General features: G+C 49.6%; 1 protein-coding gene across 1 annotated transcript in view; it reads right to left on the reverse strand.

Annotated features, from left to right (window-relative positions):
• Positions 1-21,944, reverse strand: part of GRIK3 (glutamate ionotropic receptor kainate type subunit 3) — a 101,000-nt gene that overhangs the window by 1,334 nt on the left and 77,722 nt on the right. Inside the window, exons 11-15 of the mRNA XM_062620775.1 lie at positions 14,566-14,789; positions 9,853-9,971; positions 7,147-7,364; positions 749-971; positions 274-524 (exon numbers count right to left, since the gene is read on the reverse strand). Of these exons, the coding sequence (XP_062476759.1) occupies positions 274-524; positions 749-971; positions 7,147-7,364; positions 9,853-9,971; positions 14,566-14,789 (1,035 nt within the window). The remainder of the gene's footprint in view (positions 1-273; positions 525-748; positions 972-7,146; positions 7,365-9,852; positions 9,972-14,565; positions 14,790-21,944) is intronic.

The raw sequence follows: 21,944 nt of genomic DNA on the forward strand, positions 1-21,944 counted from the left end.
GCGGCAAGTTGATAAGATAGCATAGGGCTTCCTGGTGGACCCTGACCAGTTCCTTGAGGGGGGAGAGGAGATGGAGACTTCATGCACTGTACGCGTTACACCCGGAAGATGCAACGCGATTGGATTTAAGAGCTCAGAAAGGTCCTTCCCAGGGAATTGTGTCTGTGTTTTCCTGACTTGTGTGTGTCGGCTGGCTCAGGATGGCCCTACAGATGTTGACCAGTGTCGTTACTGCAGCCAACGGGGGTGCAGGGAAACGGAGGAAAGCGGTACCTGCTCTCGCTCCGCCGTTTTGCGCAGCTTGTAGATGAACTCCACCATGGCCACGAAGACGGACAGCACCAATCCTGCTGCCAGCACGATGAAAATCCCACCGATGTTCTGGATGCCCAGGGCGCTGGCCTCCTTGTTCTCATCCTCAGGGCAGCCGTTCCCCCGCCACCACTTCTCCTTCATTACATGGAGCTTGTCCTCCTCCTGGAGCTGGAGGATGGCAATGGTGATCTTGTCCCTGTACGGCGACCCTGGGGAGGGGGAGCACCATTATACACAGAGGGAAAGCAGGACAAAACCACACACGAAGTAGGGAATGTGTCTGGGTTAAGCAGGGTTGCTCAGACCTCTCTTCGGTAGGCAATATAAGCTTTGGTGTTTGGGGATTTGCTGTTGGGAATGGATTTTCTTAGTCACATCTGTTGTATTCATGGCAATGAGTCCCCCCCCCGGGTACCTACAGACCCCCACTTACCCATGGGAGTCCCGATGCCGTAGCCTTTGGTGTCGATGAGCCCCCCGATCTGAGTGAGGTTGCAGTTCCTCTGGGTGATGTACTCGATGGTGGTTGACTCCATGAGCAGAGCGTAGTCCGCCGTGAGGGTTCGCTGGATCCCTTCCTCGTTGTTTTTGACAAGTGCCGTGGGTTTGCTGCTCATGAAAGCCCACATTTTTTCAAACGTGGAAATTTTGGATTTCTGGAAAAATGACACCCCCCCATCCCCAAAATAAGAATTAATCTTCCATTTGCTGAACCCTGGTAGCTCTTCAGGAAATAATACTAACAAATGCCAGTTTGAGAACAGATCGCAGTGTGGAATGAGGACCAGTTTGACCTTTTCTTAACTGTCTCTCTGCTTTCATGCCCAGCATTGTTTGGCTTTGTGTTGCTGTAACAAGAGGCAAAGGTCCAGCTCTTTGCCTGTCGTGCACACACTCAACATAAAGCAGCCCTGCTCCTGAGCCCTTATCCTGGAGCTGGACCTGAACTCCTCATTCACTTCAGCGAGGGGCAGGAGACCTTGCCTCGATGCCCTCAGAACTTGCTCGTGTGACAGGCTATCAGCACATCTCTTTAAATGCATTAGCTTCCTAAGCAGGATTTTGTTTCTCCTGTCTCTGCACAATGAGAGGAGACAGGGAACATTTCAGAGGGCATGTTTCTCTCTTTTTGCACACGCTCTATTGTATTTTTGTCTTTCCTCAAGCATTGCAAGGAAACATGTCTCCTCTGAGATATGTGCAACTGCCAAACGAATTTAACATACCCACATAAACAGAGGTGTAGAAGGATTCAAGCAGATTGTCTTACGGCTAAAAATAAACAGGGATACTCCTTCACTATCAGCAGGCATGCTGGTAAAATAGGAGGAAGGTTTTTTCTAGCTTCCTGTTCATGGTAATGTTGTTTTCTTCCTTTACAAAGTATGTTGGGTGAGAAGAAACATGGTTATTTTATGTCTTTCCGTAATATTTGACATATACCATTTGTCTATGACCACCTCCTGAGCTGTCCCTGTGCAGGTTGTCACTAAAGGCACAACTGGCTTTGTAAGAGTCCCCAGGGAGGCCCAGCAGCTCTCTTAAAGGTCCCTGTGTTCCCCTGGGCTCATCACGCCAGCTCCATGCATTCACTTGAGCTCTGGAAAAGCACTGGGAGGTTGAGGCTTGTGTTCACGCTGCTGCCTGCTCCTTTATGTGCCGTTCTTTTCTGCCTAACTTCTTGTTTTTCCTGCATCTCTTCTTGCCTTCTTATTCTATAAGAGGCAGCTTAGTCAGCCAAAACCTCCTCCTCCTCCCCGGCACTGCTGAGCAAGAGCCTGAAGCTGGCTGATAAGTTGGAGGGGTTGAAAAGTCTTTGTGCTTTGCCTTGACTAAGGGTAACTGCTCACCTGCAGCTGCAGGGGAGTTGCTACACAGAAGCTTTATCTCCTTTCAGGTCTCTGTCCTTCCCTAAGAAAGCAGGAGATGGAGCCCCAGCCCATCCCAACTGCTGCTATCCTGTTTTCCCCTCATTTTTGCAATATCACCCAAAATGTGCCAGCAAAACCACTATAAATAAGGATAAATTAGCTAAGGAAAAGGTCCCTTGTAATGCTTTCTATTTCAAATGCTTTGCCTGTCCACTTCCTTTTATTCAGCTTCTTCAAGTTAAACAAAAGCTTCACACCCCCAAAGCTGCTTCAGTAGCACAGTGGCAAAGGCTGTTCCTCTGTCTTTAACCCTGTGGGCTCCTAACTGAAATATCCATGGACTCATTTCTTCTCAGTTAAAGCTCATGTTATAATCCACTTGATGAATGTGCAGGAGTGGATGTGCTGGAGCAAACTTCATTCAAGAGGCAGGATAATCTGCCTTACTTGAAAAGCTGGACCGGTGCCTCTAAGATAGATTTGTGGCATCTATCAAACCTCAAAGAGCAGCAAGAGATGTAGCCTCCAAAAGGATTATTAAATATCTGTGCATTACAATGGGTAATTGAAATGAATAGCACACTCAGCTTGCTGATAAGACTTGTTTAACATTTATATAGTTCACATCAAAAGCCTCTGGGTTCACTGGCTCTCCCTTTCTCTCCTGCTCTTCCTGCATTTAATGCTCCTTGGGTGTTGACACAGAGCTCTTAAACAACATCAGTGTTCTCCAGTTTAAAGCATAGAGCAAAATAAACTGGCAAAAAATCAATAGGCTGCATTTAGTGAAGCTAATAGGACTTGCATGAGGCATTGTAGCTCTTCAGGCAACTTAAATTACATCAGACAGCGCTCCCTGGAAGAGAAAAACCACTTTTCTCTTCTCTTCTTAAATCACTGCTTTTGACCAGCTGAAAGGACTTAATTGTGGTTTGAAGTTGCAGGAGGAGCCAGGAGGAAGGCCAGGGGATGGGGGCACCCACGGTGGGGTAAGGACCCTCTCTGGCTGGAGCACGCCTGGGCCAGAGCTGCTTGCTCATGCCTGGTGCAACAGAGAGCTGCCAACACGGGGCTGAGCCCTGCAGCAGCATCCCAGCAGCACGGTGATGCTGACGGCAGCAGCCTCATCTTCCCAGAGATAAGGTGGCGGTGGGTCCTGCAGGGAGGGCAGGTCAGGCCCCTGGAGCAGGCAGAGCAGCTCAAAGCACGGCTCGGGTCAAAGCAATCTCAGGTTGTCCCCGTAGTCTAAAACCTGCCACTTCCTCCCTGGGAATTCATTTCCTATGAGTGCCTTTCCCTTTGCTAACATGAGATAAGAACACTCCTTTTCCAAGTGGAAATGCCCCCGCTGTAACTCTCAGCACAGCACCAGCAGGTTGAGAGACTGGGCTATTTGTTCGGGTCCAATCCAGCAGCAACTGTCAGTCACTGTGAGAGCCGTCACCGGTCGAGAACTGCCAAGCGCTGGGTGCTCCCGCTCCAGCCTACCTCAACCACTGGGCTTTTCCTATCAGGGGAAACGTTCCTTCCTCCCCTTCCTCCTCCTGGAACACTTCAGCCACACTGCAGAAGTGGTCGCTTGTTTATGGGAATTTGCATGACATCACCTGAGAACGTGCCATAGGAATACACAAAACCGTCTTAGCAGTGATTTAATAACCATAAAGGATGCACGTAAACTGGGTCTGTTTTGCTGACTTCTGATTTTGCAACTGAAGAAGAGGAAGAACTTCTTCTTAAGATCTCCTCTCAATCTCCCCTCTAGCAGCTTAAAGCCATTCCCCTTTGTCCTGTCCCTACAGGTCTTTATGTGGGATGATGGAGATTATTGCTGATAAAGGTGGCAGATCACGGCAGCGGAGGCTCACCCCACGGAGTCCTGTCTCCCATTTACACCTCTCCCACCACTTCATAGGAGCAGAGCTTCTCCTCGTGTTGGTTGGGATAAATAACATCAGAATCTGATCCCCTGCCCTCTGCATCTGACTAAACCCCTGCGTTAGTGCTAAATGAGATGCATGTATGAAAAGCTCAGCACCAGCCCCTCTGAATGCAGCAACTGCAGTGACACTGTGAGAGCGCCTCTGAATTCATTCTTTAGAGTCACAGCTCAGAAGCTGCCTTTAATAACCAATGCTTCAAGACCAGTCACCCAAATAAATTAATGGAATAGTTTAGAGGAGCCACTACAAGGCATCTTGCCAAGACATATACGCTTTTTTATCAGCAAAATTGGCAAGAAAGTGACTTCCAGGCTTAAGATTTTCAATTCCAGCCTGTATGAAAAAATAAATTGATTTTCAGCAACTGAAGATGCTTACTGTTGAGGATTTAACATTTCTGTACAAGTGAATATATATGTACACACACACACACTTCCACACTCGTATTCCACACTGCACGTTAAACCCAGCGTCTGTTCAGAGAGACAGCACCCACTGCAAGATGGGAAGGAGTTCTGGTTGATTTATAATGAACGCTTGATGCTCTTCCTAAATTAATTGATCTGGGTTTATCCCTGTAACTCGATCTGCATTGCCAGGGAGCAAATAGAATAAATAACTTCTTCGAGGTGCTTTTCAGACGTCAAAATCTGCCACTACGGTTGGTGTACGTTTGGAATTGGCTCAGGGAACAGCGTGCAAGGCATTTGTCTCCTTCCTCCCATTTCCTACTGCTCCCCAGGATGATTTCCAGGATGGTGCTCTCTTTGTGCAGCCCAAGGTCCTGCTTTGTTAGACCACCATGTGCTGGGGGGCCTACAGACCCAGGTGGGATCTGGCTGAAGACAGTGATGGGCAGAGCTGCAGGCACAGATGAAGGGGCCATGGCTTGGGGGGGATCCGTGTATGTTGTTTGCAGCTTCTTTTCCATGGAGCAGCAGAGGAGTGAGTTCTTAATGTGAGGGGGACCACTTTGCAGAACAACCCCACGAGGAACAAGGCAGCAATCTGGATGAAGTCCTAGTGTGTAGTCCACTAAAGAGGTGAGGTCCCAGTTGGGATGCTGCCATCGGCCTCTTGTCCCAGCAGTGAGTCTGTTCACCAAAATGAGGGAGTGCTGGACCTCCAGAGCCCCAGGAGCTGTGGGGCTCTCTCTCTGCTGGTAACCCCCTCTTTAGCAGAGCAGAGGGAGGTGATGTGAAGCCTTGTTTGCCATTCCTTTGATCCCACCCATCCGAGGAGATGCGGATCCTCAGCAGACATTGGGATGCTCAATGCTCGGTCCCCCAGAGCTTTGTGCTGTTTGAAGATGTCCCCATGAAGGTGGCACTGCAGAGCAGCTGTGATGCAGCCCAGCCATTTGGAAAAGACCTTGTTGAGGGGCGGGAGGAATTCAGCCTCCCCTGTATCCCTCTGTACATGGGGACCAGTGAACATCCTGCATGATGCTCTCAGTGCTCCACCAGTCAAAACGCTTCTCAGAAGGGACATCCCTGAGAATTCGCCTCCAAACAACAAGGATAATAAAAGGAAAAGGCAAACACACTGCAACAATAAACCCTGCCAGATGCCCATTAGAAGCCTGAGGAAGGATTCTGATGGATAATGATATGAAGCAGCAAATATACTATGTCCTTGATGATTTGTAAAAGAAGGCTGTTTCCTTTTACTCCCATATAAAACTCAGGTTGGAAAGAGCAGTTAAAACACATCAGTAACAGCCTGTCTTTCCTGAGAGCTGTGGTAGATTTCTATTGCTTTTGGACGGAACACAATGCACCTGACCATGCCAAAGACAAAACCGCATGCACCAGCTCCACTGCAGAAGGCAAAGTGACCTGCAGCAACCTGCTATTCAGAGCCACGCTGTCGTTTCCCAGCATGAATCATGGCTCAAGCCAAATCAAATCCTCCATGTTTCCTCATCAACCTGCCTTGCTGCCTCTCAGAGTGGAGGTTCAGGGAGTACAGTGGCTCCTTAACCAAGGGAAGCTGCAGAAGAACGCTGCTCTTCCTGGCTATTAAAATTCAGCACATAGGTTTCCTTTAACGAGTCTTGGCAATTAAACTGTTGATGGCCCCATCTCGCTGCCTTACACTGGGCCTATTCAAATCACTGCACTATTCCAGGCACAACCTGCTTTTTAAAGCACGAACTGTTTGTCACGCTCTGGCCCATATATTTCCTTCTGCATTAGGGTGACCGGGGGAGGGATCAGCCCCATTCCTACACCACAGGCTCTGCTCTGCCAGTGCCCCTCTTGCCTTGCTGCCACAGCCCCCAGGGAGAGCGTTGGCATCCATGGGTGCTGCAGCCAGCCCAGCTCTGCCTGTGCTCCCATGGGAGCCCCACTCCAAACCTTGCCTCGGCACACAGCTTTTTGAGTACACCGTGCATTTAAATTCTCCTCCAAGCCAGCGTGATCATCCCTTAGATTAATCACCCTCATTTCTATTCCTTTATTCTCTCTCTTTTTCCTGAAGTGTTTTTACAGGCCAGCTGTGGTTTTGAAAGTCTTTTCAAGTCTCTGGGTTTCTTTCCATTTTGGAGGCAATAGTGAAATATGAACGTTCTTAGCAGCCTCCTCTGCAGTGTTGGCTGACTCCTGAAATTAATTATGCTTTAAAGAGAAGAAATTAATGTGATTTGGGTCTGATGCATCGGTGGTGTTACCTTGCACTGGGTTTCAGAGGTTAAGAAAACTTGACTACGCTAATGTGAGTACCTGAAGGATAAGAAAGGCATTTCAGCTATAAGAAATACCGGTCGGGGAGGGTATACTGCAACATCTGGCCAGCTTTAGGTTTCATTTGCTGTCTCCTCTGTCCCTGGAGGCTGCTCGGGGCAGCCTCAAGGGCTCTGTGGAACCTCTGTGAGCTGAACTGTCAGAGTCCTGCCAAAGATGCGAGACTGAAGCAACCTAAGGAGAAGCAGCGGTGGCTTAGGAGGCTTTTTGTCTTTGGCTCCTTATTCTCACTCCCATTGGCCTGGGAGCGTTGCATCTGCCTGGTCTCACCTTGAAGAAGGTCATGGTAGCTCCGTCCTTCACTGCTCCATACTCTATTTTTGTCTGCTTTGCCAAGTCATCTGCCGAGTCGATGGGGGACTCCATCCTCTCCACTGTCAGGAAGGCAGCAAGGTTGGCCGTGTAGGACGAGATGATAATTAGGGTGAAGAACCACCATATGCCACCAATGATCCGTGTAGACAGTGCTTTGGGCATCAGCTCCGAGCCTGGGGTGGGAAGGGGAAAAGGAGAAGGAAGAAAGAGGTTAACAGAGAGAGAAAGAACCCATTTTATATACACATACACACATTGCATACATAGATCTGTGTATAGAAAGGATTAGGTTTCACTGTTGGAACTGTACCAGCTATGCAATTGAAGCCAACTGGTTTTGAGGCAAATGATGATCCCAACAAGTTGCATGCAGTGGAATAAGTGGGGTTTGTGTAGAACCCCTTTCCCTTCACTGCTGCCCTCGTGCAGTGCCCAATGTACAGGCAATATTCCAAGTGAAGTAATTAACCAGGCTGCTTGGATGAGATTTAAATAGCAAGCGATTTGTGGACTTTGATGAGTGTTTTGTTGTGCCATTTAAAAAAGGCTTTGCTTGTCTATGAATTCCTCTTCAAAGCCTCACTCCAGGGAATGTGTTCAAATACATAAGGTTTAAAACAAAATCAAACAGGAGGAAGGAACTATCAGGGTCCAGTACTTTGAATACCACTTAGAAGTGGGGAAGCAGGAGATGCTACAGCATAAAAGGTGTAACTGGTCTGGAATGACTTTTACTGAGCAGATGTGAAGGACTAAATGGGTTGTGCTATTTTCGTAATTGCCCAAGACACCTTTTAAAGCCGGGAAAGAGCTTTGGGTTTGAAATGACTGTGTTCAGAGGATACATCCAGCCTGGAATCTGCAGCAAAGACTGCTCTTTGCAAAGCAATTTTAAGCAGTGAGGCACCAAAGCGGAGCATGGAGCGTGGCTTTTCTCCTGAGTGCAGCAAGGAGGCACCAGGAAGCAGAGGAGCCTTGGATACTGAGGGCTGCTTCAGTTCTTGAGATCCTGATTCAGTTCTTCCCAGGATCCCGCTTCTTTCCCATTCCATCTCCTGTCCTCTGATGCATCGGGCGGTGCGACATCAGTCCAGCTTTGAAATCTTTTTCTTCTGAGATGCAGAGCAGAGTTAAAAGGAATTCAGCTCCTTTCATTTATCAGCTGCTGATAAGAAGGTGATTCATCCTGCTAAACAGTCTGGCTGGGAACTGTCACTGGCCATCAGGGCAGTGAGAGCTGGGAAGAATCTCTATTACCCGCTGCAGCAACAGGAGGAGCATGGAGCAGCAGCACTGCACATGCCACCAAGCTAGTGCTGGGGTTCTTTTGCTCCGTGGGAATAACTACTGATACATGGTAAATTAAAGTGTGACAATTGTTTGACATTTTCCACTTATTTCTATTCCTGGATTTTCTGCAATTAGATTACAGCTGAATTTCATTCCTTCTTTCAGAGCTGCTCGCAAGTTCCCCTTCTGCTGTCTTCCTAACTGATTTACTCTGTTCATTCCATCTCTATATATTCCATTTGCTCTATTCCACCCACAGATGTGAATGTAATCCCATCTATATCCCATTTCTAAGGTCCCTGTCAGTGTCGACGGGTGCACCAGTAGAATAGAAAGCATTCTGTCTCGCACGTGGTGGCTGCTGGGCTGAGCTGCCCAGAGGAGCTCCTCGCCATCCCCTCTGCCCTGTGTTGGAGGGGCTTTCAGGCCATTTCACAATGTGCAGAATGACCAGATGAGGATAAAAATGGAGGCAGACCGGAGGGCAAGATGCCCTCTGTTCTGTAAGCGTTCATTCAAAGCAGAGCAAGCCAGGACAAAGATCCTGACATTAAACAAATTGAATTATCAGGAATAGGAATTTGCAGAATCTGTGGGATGCTGCCGAGTTTGGTGAATTAAGCAGCTGAGGGAGATGAGGAAGGCAGTGCCCCTCCTCAGGGCATGGTCCATGGATGCTCCTCTGGGCACCCCAGCAGCAGCACACGTGTGAACGCGCCGCTGCTCCATCACAGAGCTTCCAGATGGCACCTGCCAGAGCGTGCACGCTTCATTAATGGTGATGATTGCTGCGTGGTGGCACGGGGGTGCTGGCAGCCACCTGCAGCTCATGGGGTTGGTGATGTGTCTGAGCTGGCAGGATGGATGGGGCTCTGCCCCGCAGGAGGTGGAAGTGCAAATAGAGGCAGGTGCCAGAAATGAAGACAAAAGGCTGAGAAGCTTGTTCTGACACAGGAAAATCCAGATGGCTCTCTTGGCGTAAAGCCCCTGGACCATGTCCTGGGGTGCTCCAGACAGGGCTCAGCTTTGGCGCGCATCCCCCTGTGTTCCTTCATCCCTGTTGCAGGCAGGGTGCAGAGGTGTCTGCGTGGACGTGAAGCTCAAAGGAAGGGGCTGATACCAAACGCAGTCACCAGGAGCTGCTGAAGTGCAGATCACAGCTAACGAGGCAATAACCACAGGAGATCCTGCCTCATCAGCCCTTTGCTGGCCCCGGCCCCAGGACCCCTCAGGGAGCAGGTCCCTTCGGTGCTGCGATGCACCAGGTACCCAGTGTGTCCTGCATGGTGGACCCCTGGAGGTGCGGGAAGAAAGCTGCCTCCCCTCTCCCACACCTCACCCGCTGCCTGTGGGTCTATGAGCAGACCTTACCCTGCTGCATGAGCGCTCCCATCCCAAACCAGAAGCTGTTCAATAGGGTGAAGTTGTTCTCCACGATGTCCGATCCCGGGTTGCAGGGATGGGCGTCGTACCACTCGTATGGGCTGAACCTACGGCGGCACACGGAAAGGGAGAGCTTGTTAGTCGGGATGTGGCATGACAAGACTCTAAAGGAACAGGAACAAAAGAGCCTTAATACTGCTTAATGCTGCTGTGGGGGCACGCTGACCCCTGCTTTGTGCGCAGCTCTCTTAGCCGGGATGCGCTCAACAGGAGAGAGTTAATGTTTTTAAAGCTGTTTATTTACCTTTTCTAAGAGTCCCGAATTTTGCAGAGATTAAATTAAAAACATAATTGGTGTAATTGCTTTCGAACCAGGCATTAATTATCATCTCTGCTTCCTCCTGAAATCCCTGCAGCTTCACAACAGCCCTTGCTCAAAGCCCAGCCCACAGTTTGCATTAGATAGTTCTCTGTGTGATTCTTTGCCAAATGTGCTGCTGCCCAAGGAGAAGTCTTATGGATCAGTCTCATGGTGCTCTCAGTCAGACAGCTGGCTGGATTTGGAGCTGCCATCCCCATGCACCTGAACGGAGCAGGGCAGAGTGCAGGAACATCCCACCATGGGAGATGGATGAGGTCTAACACACAGGACTTCATCCCTGGGAGGGTGCTGAGGCGCTGGCACAGGGTGCCCAGAGAAGCTGTGGCTGCCCCATCCCTGGCAGTGTTCAAGGCCAGGTTGGACACAGGGGCTTGGAGCAAGCTGCTCCAGTGGAAGGTGTCCCTGCCCGTGGCAGGGGTTGGAGCTGGAGGAGCTTTAAGGTCCCTTCAACCCAAACCAGTCTGAGGTTCCATGATTTTATCATGCTACGACTTCTTTTGATTTAAAAAAGCTTATTTTAAGTACCCATGTCCCATTGTTTGCCTCTATTTTGCGCAAGATACAGTTTAAGGACCTCTCATCCTCATCTCTTGTTGTGCCTTTCTGCAGCAGGGATCGCTGCCTGCTCTGAGCTTCCAGAGTGCAGACCCGAAGCCTTGCTCTGGCTGCACCCCAAAAATCCTGCTCATTCACCTGTCTGCTCCCCTCCCTCTGGTTTTTCAATAAGAGAAAATGAGAAGGGGAAACCAAGAATCAGGCTGAGCTTTACACACTGCCTGCTCCTTGAAACCTGCTCTGAATTGATGCAAGAGGTGTACGAAGGATGGCACCGCAGCCCTTGCTGTTGAATTAAACCAGGGTTCAAGAATTAGATGAAAACTTTCTCGGGCTGCCAATGATGGAGTGTGAAACAGAGCGGGAATTGCTGAGATGAAATGAGCCTGACAAGATGACACGGGGAAGAACTTCAAGGTCTCTGAGTGAAAACCTACTGGTGCTGCTCAGATTATAGAGGAACACTCAGAAAACCACTAAGCAGTGACAGAGCCTTCAGTGCTTGGAAGTGAGCAGGGCCATTAGTGGAAGCAGAGGGGTAATGAAGGAAAGAGTGAGCGGGGCTCATTGACCCCCTACAGCTGGAGCCATAATAAACGGGGGCTGCTCAGGATTCACCTCTTCCCTCAAGTGCGGAACAGGGGCTGAGAAATATTTCATCAAACCCCAGGATTTTATTCCCTTGTCTCTTCTTGGCCTTTTGGCAGGGAAATGGGAGTGTTTCAAAGAGGTTTTAAAGACCTGACACCAAAGACTTTGGAGTCGAAATTGCATCTCCAAAGGAATTCCTTATGGATGAATCTTCAGGGCCCTGCCCCGCTGGGCGCCCGGAGGTGATCAGCAGAGCTTTGGAGGCTGTGTCAGTCTAAGGCTGGTGACAATCCACATCAGCCCCTCCACAGTCCACTTGCAAGCACTCACCAGACAAATTACCCACACGAAGCCTTATGCATTGCAAGCGCTTATGGCTCTTTGGGGACTGGGGGGGGGGTACGAGGAGAGGCTCCATCAGTAACTAAGAAAGACTGATTAAAAGGGGAAATGGATCAAATACATCCTTTGCAGGCCTCTAAATAGTCCCTAAGTTGTTTTACGTGGCATTGACCTATGATTATAGCATCAGCAGGGGGCTCTGGTGCCTAGTTCAGGAGCCTCACATCTCTGAATTAAGGCTTTGCTATTTTGATTGTGGTTGTCTTCTGAGAATTGGATTTTAGAGGCCTTGCCGGGGTCAGAAGCAGATCCTGTTTCCATTACTTCTGAATGCAGTAAGTATTTTCCCCATGAAATCTCTTGCTTTCCATCTCCATGTGTTAAAAGATCATTCTTGCAGAACCTTAATTACACCGAACACTTGGTGTTCTTTGAAAGAAGAGGAAGACAGAGGCAATGTCAGGAGCAAAACGTGACAAAACCCTGTAATTGCAATATCTTGGAGGTTCAATTTCAGCCAAAAAATAGCCTGATAGGGAAAAACCTCTCCTATTACATCATAACTGCTAGGATATAGGGGATTATGAGGTTTGTTTCAGGTCGTTTCAGCACAAAACAAGACACTAAACCCGTGTTCTTCAGGTTTTTATCCCTCAACATCAGGCACACCAGGCTGGGACCCAGTTGGGTGCTTGAGGGCCCGAGGCTGCTCTCTGAACACAGCATAGAGATATCCCATTATGTACAAGGTGATGTCTAGAAGGTGTTTTCATTTCCTTCGACCTTTCCTCCGTATTTACTGCAATGAATTTTATGTGCAGCTACAATTTGCCCATTTAACATGCTTTCAAAATGGGACCATTTGAGCTGGATTTGGCCATCATATGGCTTGGGAAAAATAAGCTCATAAAGGTAAAATTGTATCTGAATTGTCACTCCAAGCCTCACAAGCAGTCTAATACTTTAGGGCATTAAAGCCAAATGCATTATGGCAGCAGAGCCCATCTAGCTGTGTTCTGCATGGCTAACAGAGACAGAAAGTGAAGGAGTTCTATCAGTCATGGCAATATTTCCCCTTTTTGTAATTACCTCGGGTTCATTCTCCCAGATGAGGACCTTTTCCTGCTGAGAGCGCCTGGTTCTTTCTCTGACACAAAGCAACTGCTGAGCACCTCATCCTGCCCCGCTGCAGGCCCCCAGTGTCTTCCCAGGGCTTCAGCTGGGGCAGGACAGAGCCATGGTGTCCCAGGCACTACGTGCATCCGGCTGGGGCTGTCTGTGGGGCAGAGCTGGTGGGAAGCTGGAGAGATGTGGTAACGGCAGCACGACTCTTGTCCTCTTATAAAATCACAGCATCCCAGCCTGGTTTGGCTCAGAAAGGACCGTAAAGCTCATCCAGTTCCAACCCCTGCCGTGGGCAGGGACACCTTCCACTAGAGCAGGATGCTCCAAGCCCCGTCCAACCTGGCCTTTGGTTGGAAGGCTTTGCCATCCTGGGTGGTTTGGAGCACTAATGCTTCCTGCTGAGCAGAGTTTACTTTGACAACTGCTGTTATGTGTAATTAGGATATTACGCAGTGAAATCATCTCTAAATGCTGCTGGGGACCTGAGGGATGCTGAAAATTGCAGATTTGTTTTAACATGAGGGTTAATGGATTCTGGTTGCTGCAGTTTCCATTTAATCTTCTTGAATATGTGATGTCAGTAGATCAAATAGGAGCTGGTTTGGAGGAATGCTCCGAGGAAAGCTCCTCACAGCAGCCCCTTGGGCTCTGCCTGTAGTGCCCAGCCCAAGGTGTGGGGTGAGCAGGGAGGGCTCTGAAGGCATTGCTGGCATAACTTGGACTGGAAGAAAGGGGAAACCGGTGTCCAAGTGCAGGTTGTGCTTAGGAACCTTCCTTGGGCACAGCATTTAAACAAGGGCTGTGCATGGCCAGGGAGGCGAGGGCTTTGTTCTGGCTTGAAAAGGTGGAATCAGCTCTTGGGAGCAGCCCTGGTCTGTGCGTCTCATCAAAGGCTCTGTGAAATTATTAACACATGCAAATCTATGCTAATTCTTCTTTTAAATATAGGGGGTTTAAACATGCTAATTAGATGCGTATTAATTTTGTAAACAGGCACATTGTCTGATCTCTAGCAACGGGTTCTCCATTCTCTTGATATAGGGAAGGGTTTGCGGGAGCTTTGCTGGTGGAGGGTTTAGGGGCAGGAGCTGGACGTGGTGCAGGACCCAGCGCGGAGGCTGGGTGAGAAGCGACCTGACAGGAGCATGAGCGAGAATGATGGAGAGCAGGACAATTACCCTCCATTATGCCAGGGAGGTGCTAATGAAATGGAGAGGCAACAACATTTCTAAAACCATAAAGGAACGGGCATTTAAAATTCTTTTCTCCTAGAAGCCTGCTGAATGTGTGGAGCTGCCTGCCCTGACACAGCGAGAGAGGCTTATGCTAATAAAGCAAACAAACACAAGCATTTAGTCTGCTAAAGCAGTAAAAGGGATGGAAAGCAGGCTCTTGCTAGCAAAGAAGGAAACAAATTTCCCCTGTGGCTAGCTCATCTTTGATTGTCACCATGGAGCTTGTATCACCTCTACAACCAACCACCTGAGATGCAGGTTCCAAAGAGCACAGGGCAGGGGAGCCTGGTGCTTGGGAGCATCCCTGGCTGAGAGCACAGCCTGCTTTGGGTGATGGACCAAAAGGCATTTCATTAACAAGCCAGGTTTAACACACCAGGCAGCAAGATGGATCTGAGCATGGGGAGGGCAGCTTGTGGCATGGCAGCAGATGTGGTGTGGTAGCCCTTGGGTTCTGGTGCATCCCCTTACCTGGCTATGACGAACAGCACGCAGCTGACCCCCAGGTAGGCGAGGAGGATGTACATCCAGATGTCGGGAGACAGGGGGTTGAGGAAGGAGAACACGCTGGGGTTGGTCCCGTTGGGCTTGCGGTACAAGATGCTGACCCCCAGCGTCATGAAGGGCTTGGAGAAGTCTATGGCCTTCTCCCGAACGTGGGTGATGGTGAGAGGAGCAACGGCCAGATCAGCTTTCTGTGTGCAACAAGAGGGAGAGAGGAGGAAGGCATTAGGAATTGTTTGCTAATTCTGCTCCATGACGTTCACTGTGTGGGTGTTTGTCTGATGGTAACCGGTGAAACACACTGCAGACAGCAGAGAGACATTACAGTCCCCGCAGCTTTCGCCCAGCTGCAGTGAGCTCATTTTAATGGGCTCTTCTATAACGGCTGGAAGAATTGTGTTTCACAATGGTATCGGATGTCTGTGGTCCTCGCTGAGCTTGTTTCTTGCCACACAGCTCCTTACAGCAGGGTTTGCTGTGTGCACATCCCACTGTTTGCAGAGATGATCTGTTTTTGTTGACTTCCCTTTCGAGGCTGCTGCAAGAGGAGAAAGGCACAGGGGGAGGCCACTCCAGAACACACTTGCAGGGAGTAATATTGCAGCAGCATGGGGTAAAAGCTTCAATTCCTTTCCTCTCAGTCCACATCATGATACGACTTGAAAGGAAGCCGTGGTGTAGGGTGGGAAGGAGGAAACTCACACTGTTCCCCTTCCATCTGCCTTCTGTCCCCATGGCTGCAGCCCCACCGAGGAGATGCTTTGCTGGTCAGTGATGGACTTCACAGCTTGTCATGCTGGAAGTGTCTGAACTGCACGAGGAGTTTCAGCTGAGCCCGTTCTGCATTCTGGCTTCTTGTCTGGCTTCTGTTTCTGTCTGTTATTCAATCATTTCTATGCTAAATGCAGTGCTAGGCCATGGCTAACTATATTGTACAGAGCTGTGTTCACTCCTCTCACCAGGTCCTTAAAAAACACCTTAACTAAATACACCCAAGACTACCTCAGTGGCAGCTGCATTGCTTGGGGCTTGCAAACCTCTTTCAGTACCTTTGACTTCCAGGGCAATGCAGGCACACAGATGATGCTGGAGTTGAGCAGCACCCATTGCCTGGCATTCCCATGCAAGGTCTATTGAACAGCTGGTTCTGAAAATTAACACTCTCAATTATCCATGAGTGATAATTGCCAAGAGCTACCGTGGGTTTGTCGTTACCTGCAAACTTTAAATCAATATTAGCTGTCTTGCTGGAACACGCTTTACTCCAACAGAAACAATGGGCTCACTGCAGATACCAGTGAAGATCCATGGCCTGAGTTATGGAGGATGGTCAGGGAATGGTCTCGTTTAACCTGGCAAATCTGTGATGAAAGTTAGTGCAGTATTTAGAAACACAGGAATCTGAGCCTCTTTCTGTAAGAAAAGTTCCTCTACGAGCTTTGATCCATTGCAGACGTGTGTGTGTGTGCAGGAAAAGGGTTTCCCCTCCAAAGAACGTGGCTTTAAAGGTCCTGAAAGGAAGAGTTTCGGGAATTCTGTCACAAGGGTAGAAGTGATATGCATTTTGTAACATGGTTCCTCAGCCGAGCCCTGGTTGCTTCCCTTCCCTCTCACTTCCCCAGTGGAAACACATCTTAAATCAGCTTGGTACAAAAAGCATCTGCTTCAATCACTGCCGTTTGCCAAAACTTAGGGAAAATGGGAACAGTGTTTTCCCAGCGAGTCCTTTTGTGCCTGCTGTGGCTGGGGGGGCACCGATGGACTCTGCAGGATGGTGGGCTCTGCAGTGCACAGGCTGGAGGTGGGATGCAGAGCCCATATCCTGGGTACCAGCAGATGCCTCGGCTGCTCTCCCCCCGTTACAGCACACGTGTGTCACAAGGCAGAAACGCCAAAAGAAAGGCAGGATTTCAGCTCCTGCATCGCTCCTGTGTGGGTGTCCTGACTCGACAGGGAAAACCGGAGGAGATAGTGAAGGATTTGGCTATGGATTCTTCTGGAGGAGGAAAGAAACGAGCAGTGCTGCGGTCAGTGCCGGCGAGCAGCTGCCTGGCTGAGAGCTCCCAAGCCACATTTGTCAGTGGTACAGCAGGCTAACCAGCAGCCAGGGGTTGATGCTTCAGCGCAGAGAATGAAGAGAGGCGAATCTGCATGGAGGCCCGAGCATCCAAAGTGCTTTCAGTGCAGAAATCAAATTTGACTGTGTCATTTCAGCAGCTCCTCTGGTTTGATCACAGCCCCGTGTCCTTGGCAGCAAATGTCACACCCCATCAGAAGGGAGCCTGTGTTAGGGAGCCCAGGCTGGAGTGGTCTCCTGAGCTATTACAGGCAGTGCAGGGCTGCACTTCGATACCCTTTTATCAATGCAGATTTCTTCTGAAGGTGGCCTCTAATTAAGGCTTTGCTGACTGAGAGGATCTAAATCAAGCCCCACCAAGGGCGAAGCTTTCATTTGTCGTGCTCTGACATTACAAACTGGGAGTCAGTTACCAGGCCCTGACTGGTTCCTTCGCTCAGCCCCAGCTTTTACACTCTTGCACAGGGATATGGGGTTTAGTTAAAATGAGGAACTACAGCAAGTGCCCTTAAAGGCCCTTGTCCAGCAAAACCACTTAAGCACACGCTTCTGTTTTACTGGGGCTTGCACACCTTCCAAGCCTTAGGTGTGCTCTTAAGTGTTGTGCTGAATTGAGGCCAAAAAGATGGATTTTGCCAAGGCAGCTACGTGGCAAATGCAGACACTTCTCTAACACACCTGGAAGGGTTTGGATCTCCTTATCCACCCACAGTGTTTTCACTTGGGTGGAAGTGATGCGGGTTACCGGGCATTCAGTGGCTGGGGGATCATATTCTCTGCACAGAGATTTGGCTTTTATCAGGAAGTGCTGAGTCTTATCTTCAGGTTCTCAGTTATCACACGAATGGGTCAGAGCAGCTCCTGCACTGCCACAGTCACTGTGGGAATCCTGCAGGATCCAGCCTGCACCAGAGGAAAACTGTGTGTGACAGCAGAGCTCCCATAGCATCAGCACCAAGCTCAATATTGATTCCAGACAAGAAGCTGCTTCTGCGCTTATTTTGCCAACCTGAGCTAGGTATTTACATAAACTAATTACATGTGTGTTGCCTGAGAGACAGAAATAGTGCATATTTTACTTATTTAATTGGTATTCGGGTATCTGGTGGCAGCATCGGCACTGTCATCCCTCCCCACTGCCCCACCTCAGGGCCCATTTCTGCCCCTCTTGCTCACGTGCTGCTTCATGCTCCTGCACCCCCATAGCTCTGCTTCATGCTGGCATCACTCCTGCATCCTTCTGCACCTCTCCTTGCAGTGGTGCCCTCATCCAGCCCCCCATGGGCACAGATCCTGGGGCACCGAGGGATGACAGGGGAGGCTGCTCTCGCTTGCAGGCTCTGTGCTGAGTGCCCTATGCCCACATCCCTCCCCTCGCTGGCCAGGGACAGGAAAACACTCAGTGTGAGAAGTGATGCTCGAGGAGAGCAGGGTTGTGCCCGGCAGCAGCCGGGGGTCACTGTTAATGGTCTGACTCCAGCTTTTAATGGCTGCTCCTACAGTTTCATTCCTAATTTAGACATCATTCCTGTCAGTGAATTTAGTTAATATCAATGGTGAATTAAGAGCAGATGTCGCAGGGACAGCCGAGCTGTAAGCTGAAGAGGAGAAAAGAGGACCTTGAAGACCTCTTGTAATCTTTTCTCTCAAGAAGTTCTTCAGAAAGGGACCTGCCATTAATTGTGCCTAAGGGATGCCAAAGGCTGCAGCATCCCAGGGAGAGCAGTTGTATCTTTAGAGACAAGCCCTGTCCTATGAATTACTGGTGGGTGAACAAGCCATGGGGAGGGAAAGGCAGGTCTAGAGCTACCTGAAGAGGCAAGCAGAGAACTTGGGGCACCCAGTGTGAGCTTCCATCACTCACAGGGGGTCCTGCAGTGTCTAAACCAGAAGTGAAGAACACTTCACGCAGAGAAGTTCTTCTTCCCCTGTTCCAGGCCCAGTGGCTTCCAAATGAATCCCCAGTTCACCTCGCTTGAAATAAGGCAGTGCAGGAACATTAATGGCAATGTGATGCAATATGTATTTCTGCCAGAATTTACTGTCAATAAATGCCCACTTATTGTGAAGGTGTTAAATCAGCTGTCATAAACCCTCCCTAAGGACAGATATTACATCTTCTCTATAGTTACCACTGGCAGGGATTTCCATTAGAAACCCTGTTATTTTTCATACCTTTTTTATTCCCACATGAGGCTTCAGATTGAATGGGAACTTGATATGCGCTGTCTCAGCACAAGACAAGTTTTATTTGTGAACAAGTTTGTGCAGAATGTCCAGCATGGCTCATTCTGCTGGCTTTATGGGATTCTGCCCACAGACAACAGGGGAGATTTGCAGGTGCTATTTGGCCAGACAGCTCGGCTTTATAAATCAGAATGGATGGACCGCTGCTCACAGCGTAGTTCTGCTTGTATCAATGATAATTTCTATGAATAAACATCACTAGCAGCTCACTGTGGATGAAAGGAGAGCTGACGGTTGCCAGCTTCCCTGTGTGTTATGGATGGGAAACACGGGAGCATCTCTGTGTCACCTGAATGCCCCAAACCCCCCCCATGTGCCAGTGTTGTGAGTTCAGCTTTTGTGGTTCACCTGCTTGAGGCTCCTCAGTGGGAGCGACCAGGGAGAGGGACAATAAACAAGGAGCTGCTGGGAGAAAGGACCCTGCTTCTCCAGGGAATGAACAAACAGGGGTGTTCTTGTGATGAAGCCCAGCAGAGGATGAGAGGCAGCAGGATGGGGTCTCTGCATGGGACCACACGAGCCTGCCTTCTCCAGGGCTGTGGAGGACCCTGGGGACCTGGCAGCTGGGGTCATGCTGTGAGCTGCTCTGACTGCTGTTGCTTTTCCTGTTTATGCTTAAGGCCAGACTAGAAACAAAGCAGTTTTACAAAGGATCCTCGCCTACGGCATTCCTGCCTCTGGCCAGGCTTGTCTGGATCAGAGAGGAGAGGGAGAGCAGAGAGATGAGTGACTCCAAAACAAGCCATGAGAGCTCAGAGTAAACAGCCCATCCTCCTTCATGCGTGCTGTGCACCTTCACCCAGCTCCTCTTCACCACATCCCAGCCTTGGCTGGGGCTGCTCGTGGTACACAGCATCTCCCACAGCTCTCAGCCCTTCCAGTGATAACAAATCACCATTTCAGCCTCTTCTTTCCCTTCAGAAACACCCTCTCCTATGCACAGGCCATTGAACCAAGCCTGTGCATCAGCTCAGCCCACCAGAGCTGCTGCATCTCACCAGTCCTGCGGGCTCAGCCTCAGATTTGAGTTCAGTCTTTACCAATGCACGGATTTAGTGCATAGAATTAATCCTGGCCTGGCTGCCTGGAGCTCCCCAAACCCTTCCTGCTTTATGCTCCCACCCGAATGATCCTGATTCTTTCACGAGGAGGAGACTCTGGATCTGGAGGCAGGCCAGCCCAGATATCAAACTCACAGTGGGGGCAGCCCTGTTTTCATCACTACAACGTTGTTTGAATGCCGTCTCCAACACTTTCCCTGCTAGGTGTGAAATAAGTATGAACTTTGCCATTGCAAAGCACCAATCGGTTGTTGCTTTCTCCACACACTCTGAAGATGCTTTGCTGCTGAGGAAGGGCCCCATCTGGTTGCAGTTTCACTTTTTAATGCTTTCCATAAACACTGCTATAAAAAGCAATGACATGCAGATAAAGAAATTAATGGCTTTATATGGGGTTTGGGCAGTGGTTATAAATCACTCCAAGGCATTCACCTGTTAGAAAGCAGAGTTCAAACCTACTGCTACAGTAAAACTTGCAACAGGAGGGCCCTTGGTCCTTTCCTGGTGCTGTATGTTAATTTGCTTTTTGAATAGTTAGCCAAGAAAATACTTCACTGCAGGTTGACCATGAGTTTCATGTTCCTTAGTGAGGTTGTTCCTCACACCTTCTTCTTGGTGGGTCTCTCTTAGCTGACCACAGCTTTGGGAATGGCTGGAAGCCTCCTGAGAGCCCTGTAGCATCTCGCAGGACATTGGAAGTGACATGGTTCGGACTAAGTGATGTCCTGGCTTCTATTCCCTACATCTTATTTCCTGCTTTGGAGCAATTACTTCTTCAGAGCCCTGCAGTGAGAGCCACAGACCCTGCCCTGGCAGTGAGTGCAGGAGCTGTGTCCTGGAGCACACTGGGTGCCATGGTTTAGTGAGAGGTGTCCCTGCCCATGGCAGGGGGGTTGGAACCGGATGATGTTAAGGTCCTTTCCAACCCTAACTGTTCTGTGATTCTATCCTATGATTGCATCCTGTGCTCTGCATCTGCTCAGCTCCACATCACACACAGCACTTGCAATGGCAAAGTACCAATGGCTTCTGCTGGGATGCTGTCACCCACCTAACTTAGCCTGGCTGTTGCGTAAGAGGCTCTAACGGGTGTGTTTTGTGCTGCATGGAGCTTTCTGGAAGGAGAACCACACAGGCAGCTTTGCACAGCCTGTGGTGTATTCCCTGCGAGGCGCAGTGTCCTTCTCCCCCAGGGCTGTCCTTGGGTGCCCTCCTCCCCGCTCCTCAGGGTGAGCCAGCCAAGGATGCCGGCGCTCTTCGCAAACTGATTAAGCATCGCTGTGTCCCACAGGGGATGTAATCATCATCATCTGCTTTTTACAGATGGAGCAAGCATTGCACGGAAGCAACTCGTCCAATGTCATCTAGGGCAGAGGAGCCGAATCTGGAAACACAACCTGGATCCCGGAGCCGCAGCTCAGCAGCCTCACCACCAGACGCTGCTCTGTTACCTGCTCCCAGCAAAGCTCCTTCACTGCTGGCACCCACCAGCAAATGCATTCTTCCCACATGAACCAGGGGAGCATCACAGCTGCTGCATACGTGGGGTTGGTTTCGTCTCTTTTCTGCCTTAGGCAGTGTTTTCAGCATGGAGGCAGGAACTTGAGAGGAGATCCAAGGGCTGCCCCACTTGAGCAGGAGGCCAGGAGAAGAGCGCTGTGTTACAGCTCTAGGACTGCTTACGTGGCTGCCTGTGCTGCAGAGATCATCACTTAACTTTGTCCTGATCTTTTCTTCCAGAGACCTTTTTGGGAATCAGAGATTCCTGAAGACACCGGCTTTCCTCACCTCCCTAACGGGGCTTCTGGGATCACAGGGTGTGCTGGTGGCGAAGGGTGGAATTAGCAAACTGAGCAGCCGTGAATTGAGGTTTCAGACTAGGTGACTTTTTGGTGTCTGTGAGAGCAGAGCTTCCACAACAGTTTCACCAGTGCTTAATGGGCTTTTCCTTTTAGGAAGAG

Source organism: Pezoporus occidentalis, unplaced genomic scaffold (genome assembly GCF_034315485.1).
Source record: "Pezoporus occidentalis ecotype Australia unplaced genomic scaffold, CSIRO_AGI_Poc_V1 ctg223, whole genome shotgun sequence".
In the NCBI taxonomy this organism is placed as follows: Eukaryota; Metazoa; Chordata; class Aves; order Psittaciformes; family Psittacidae; genus Pezoporus; species Pezoporus occidentalis.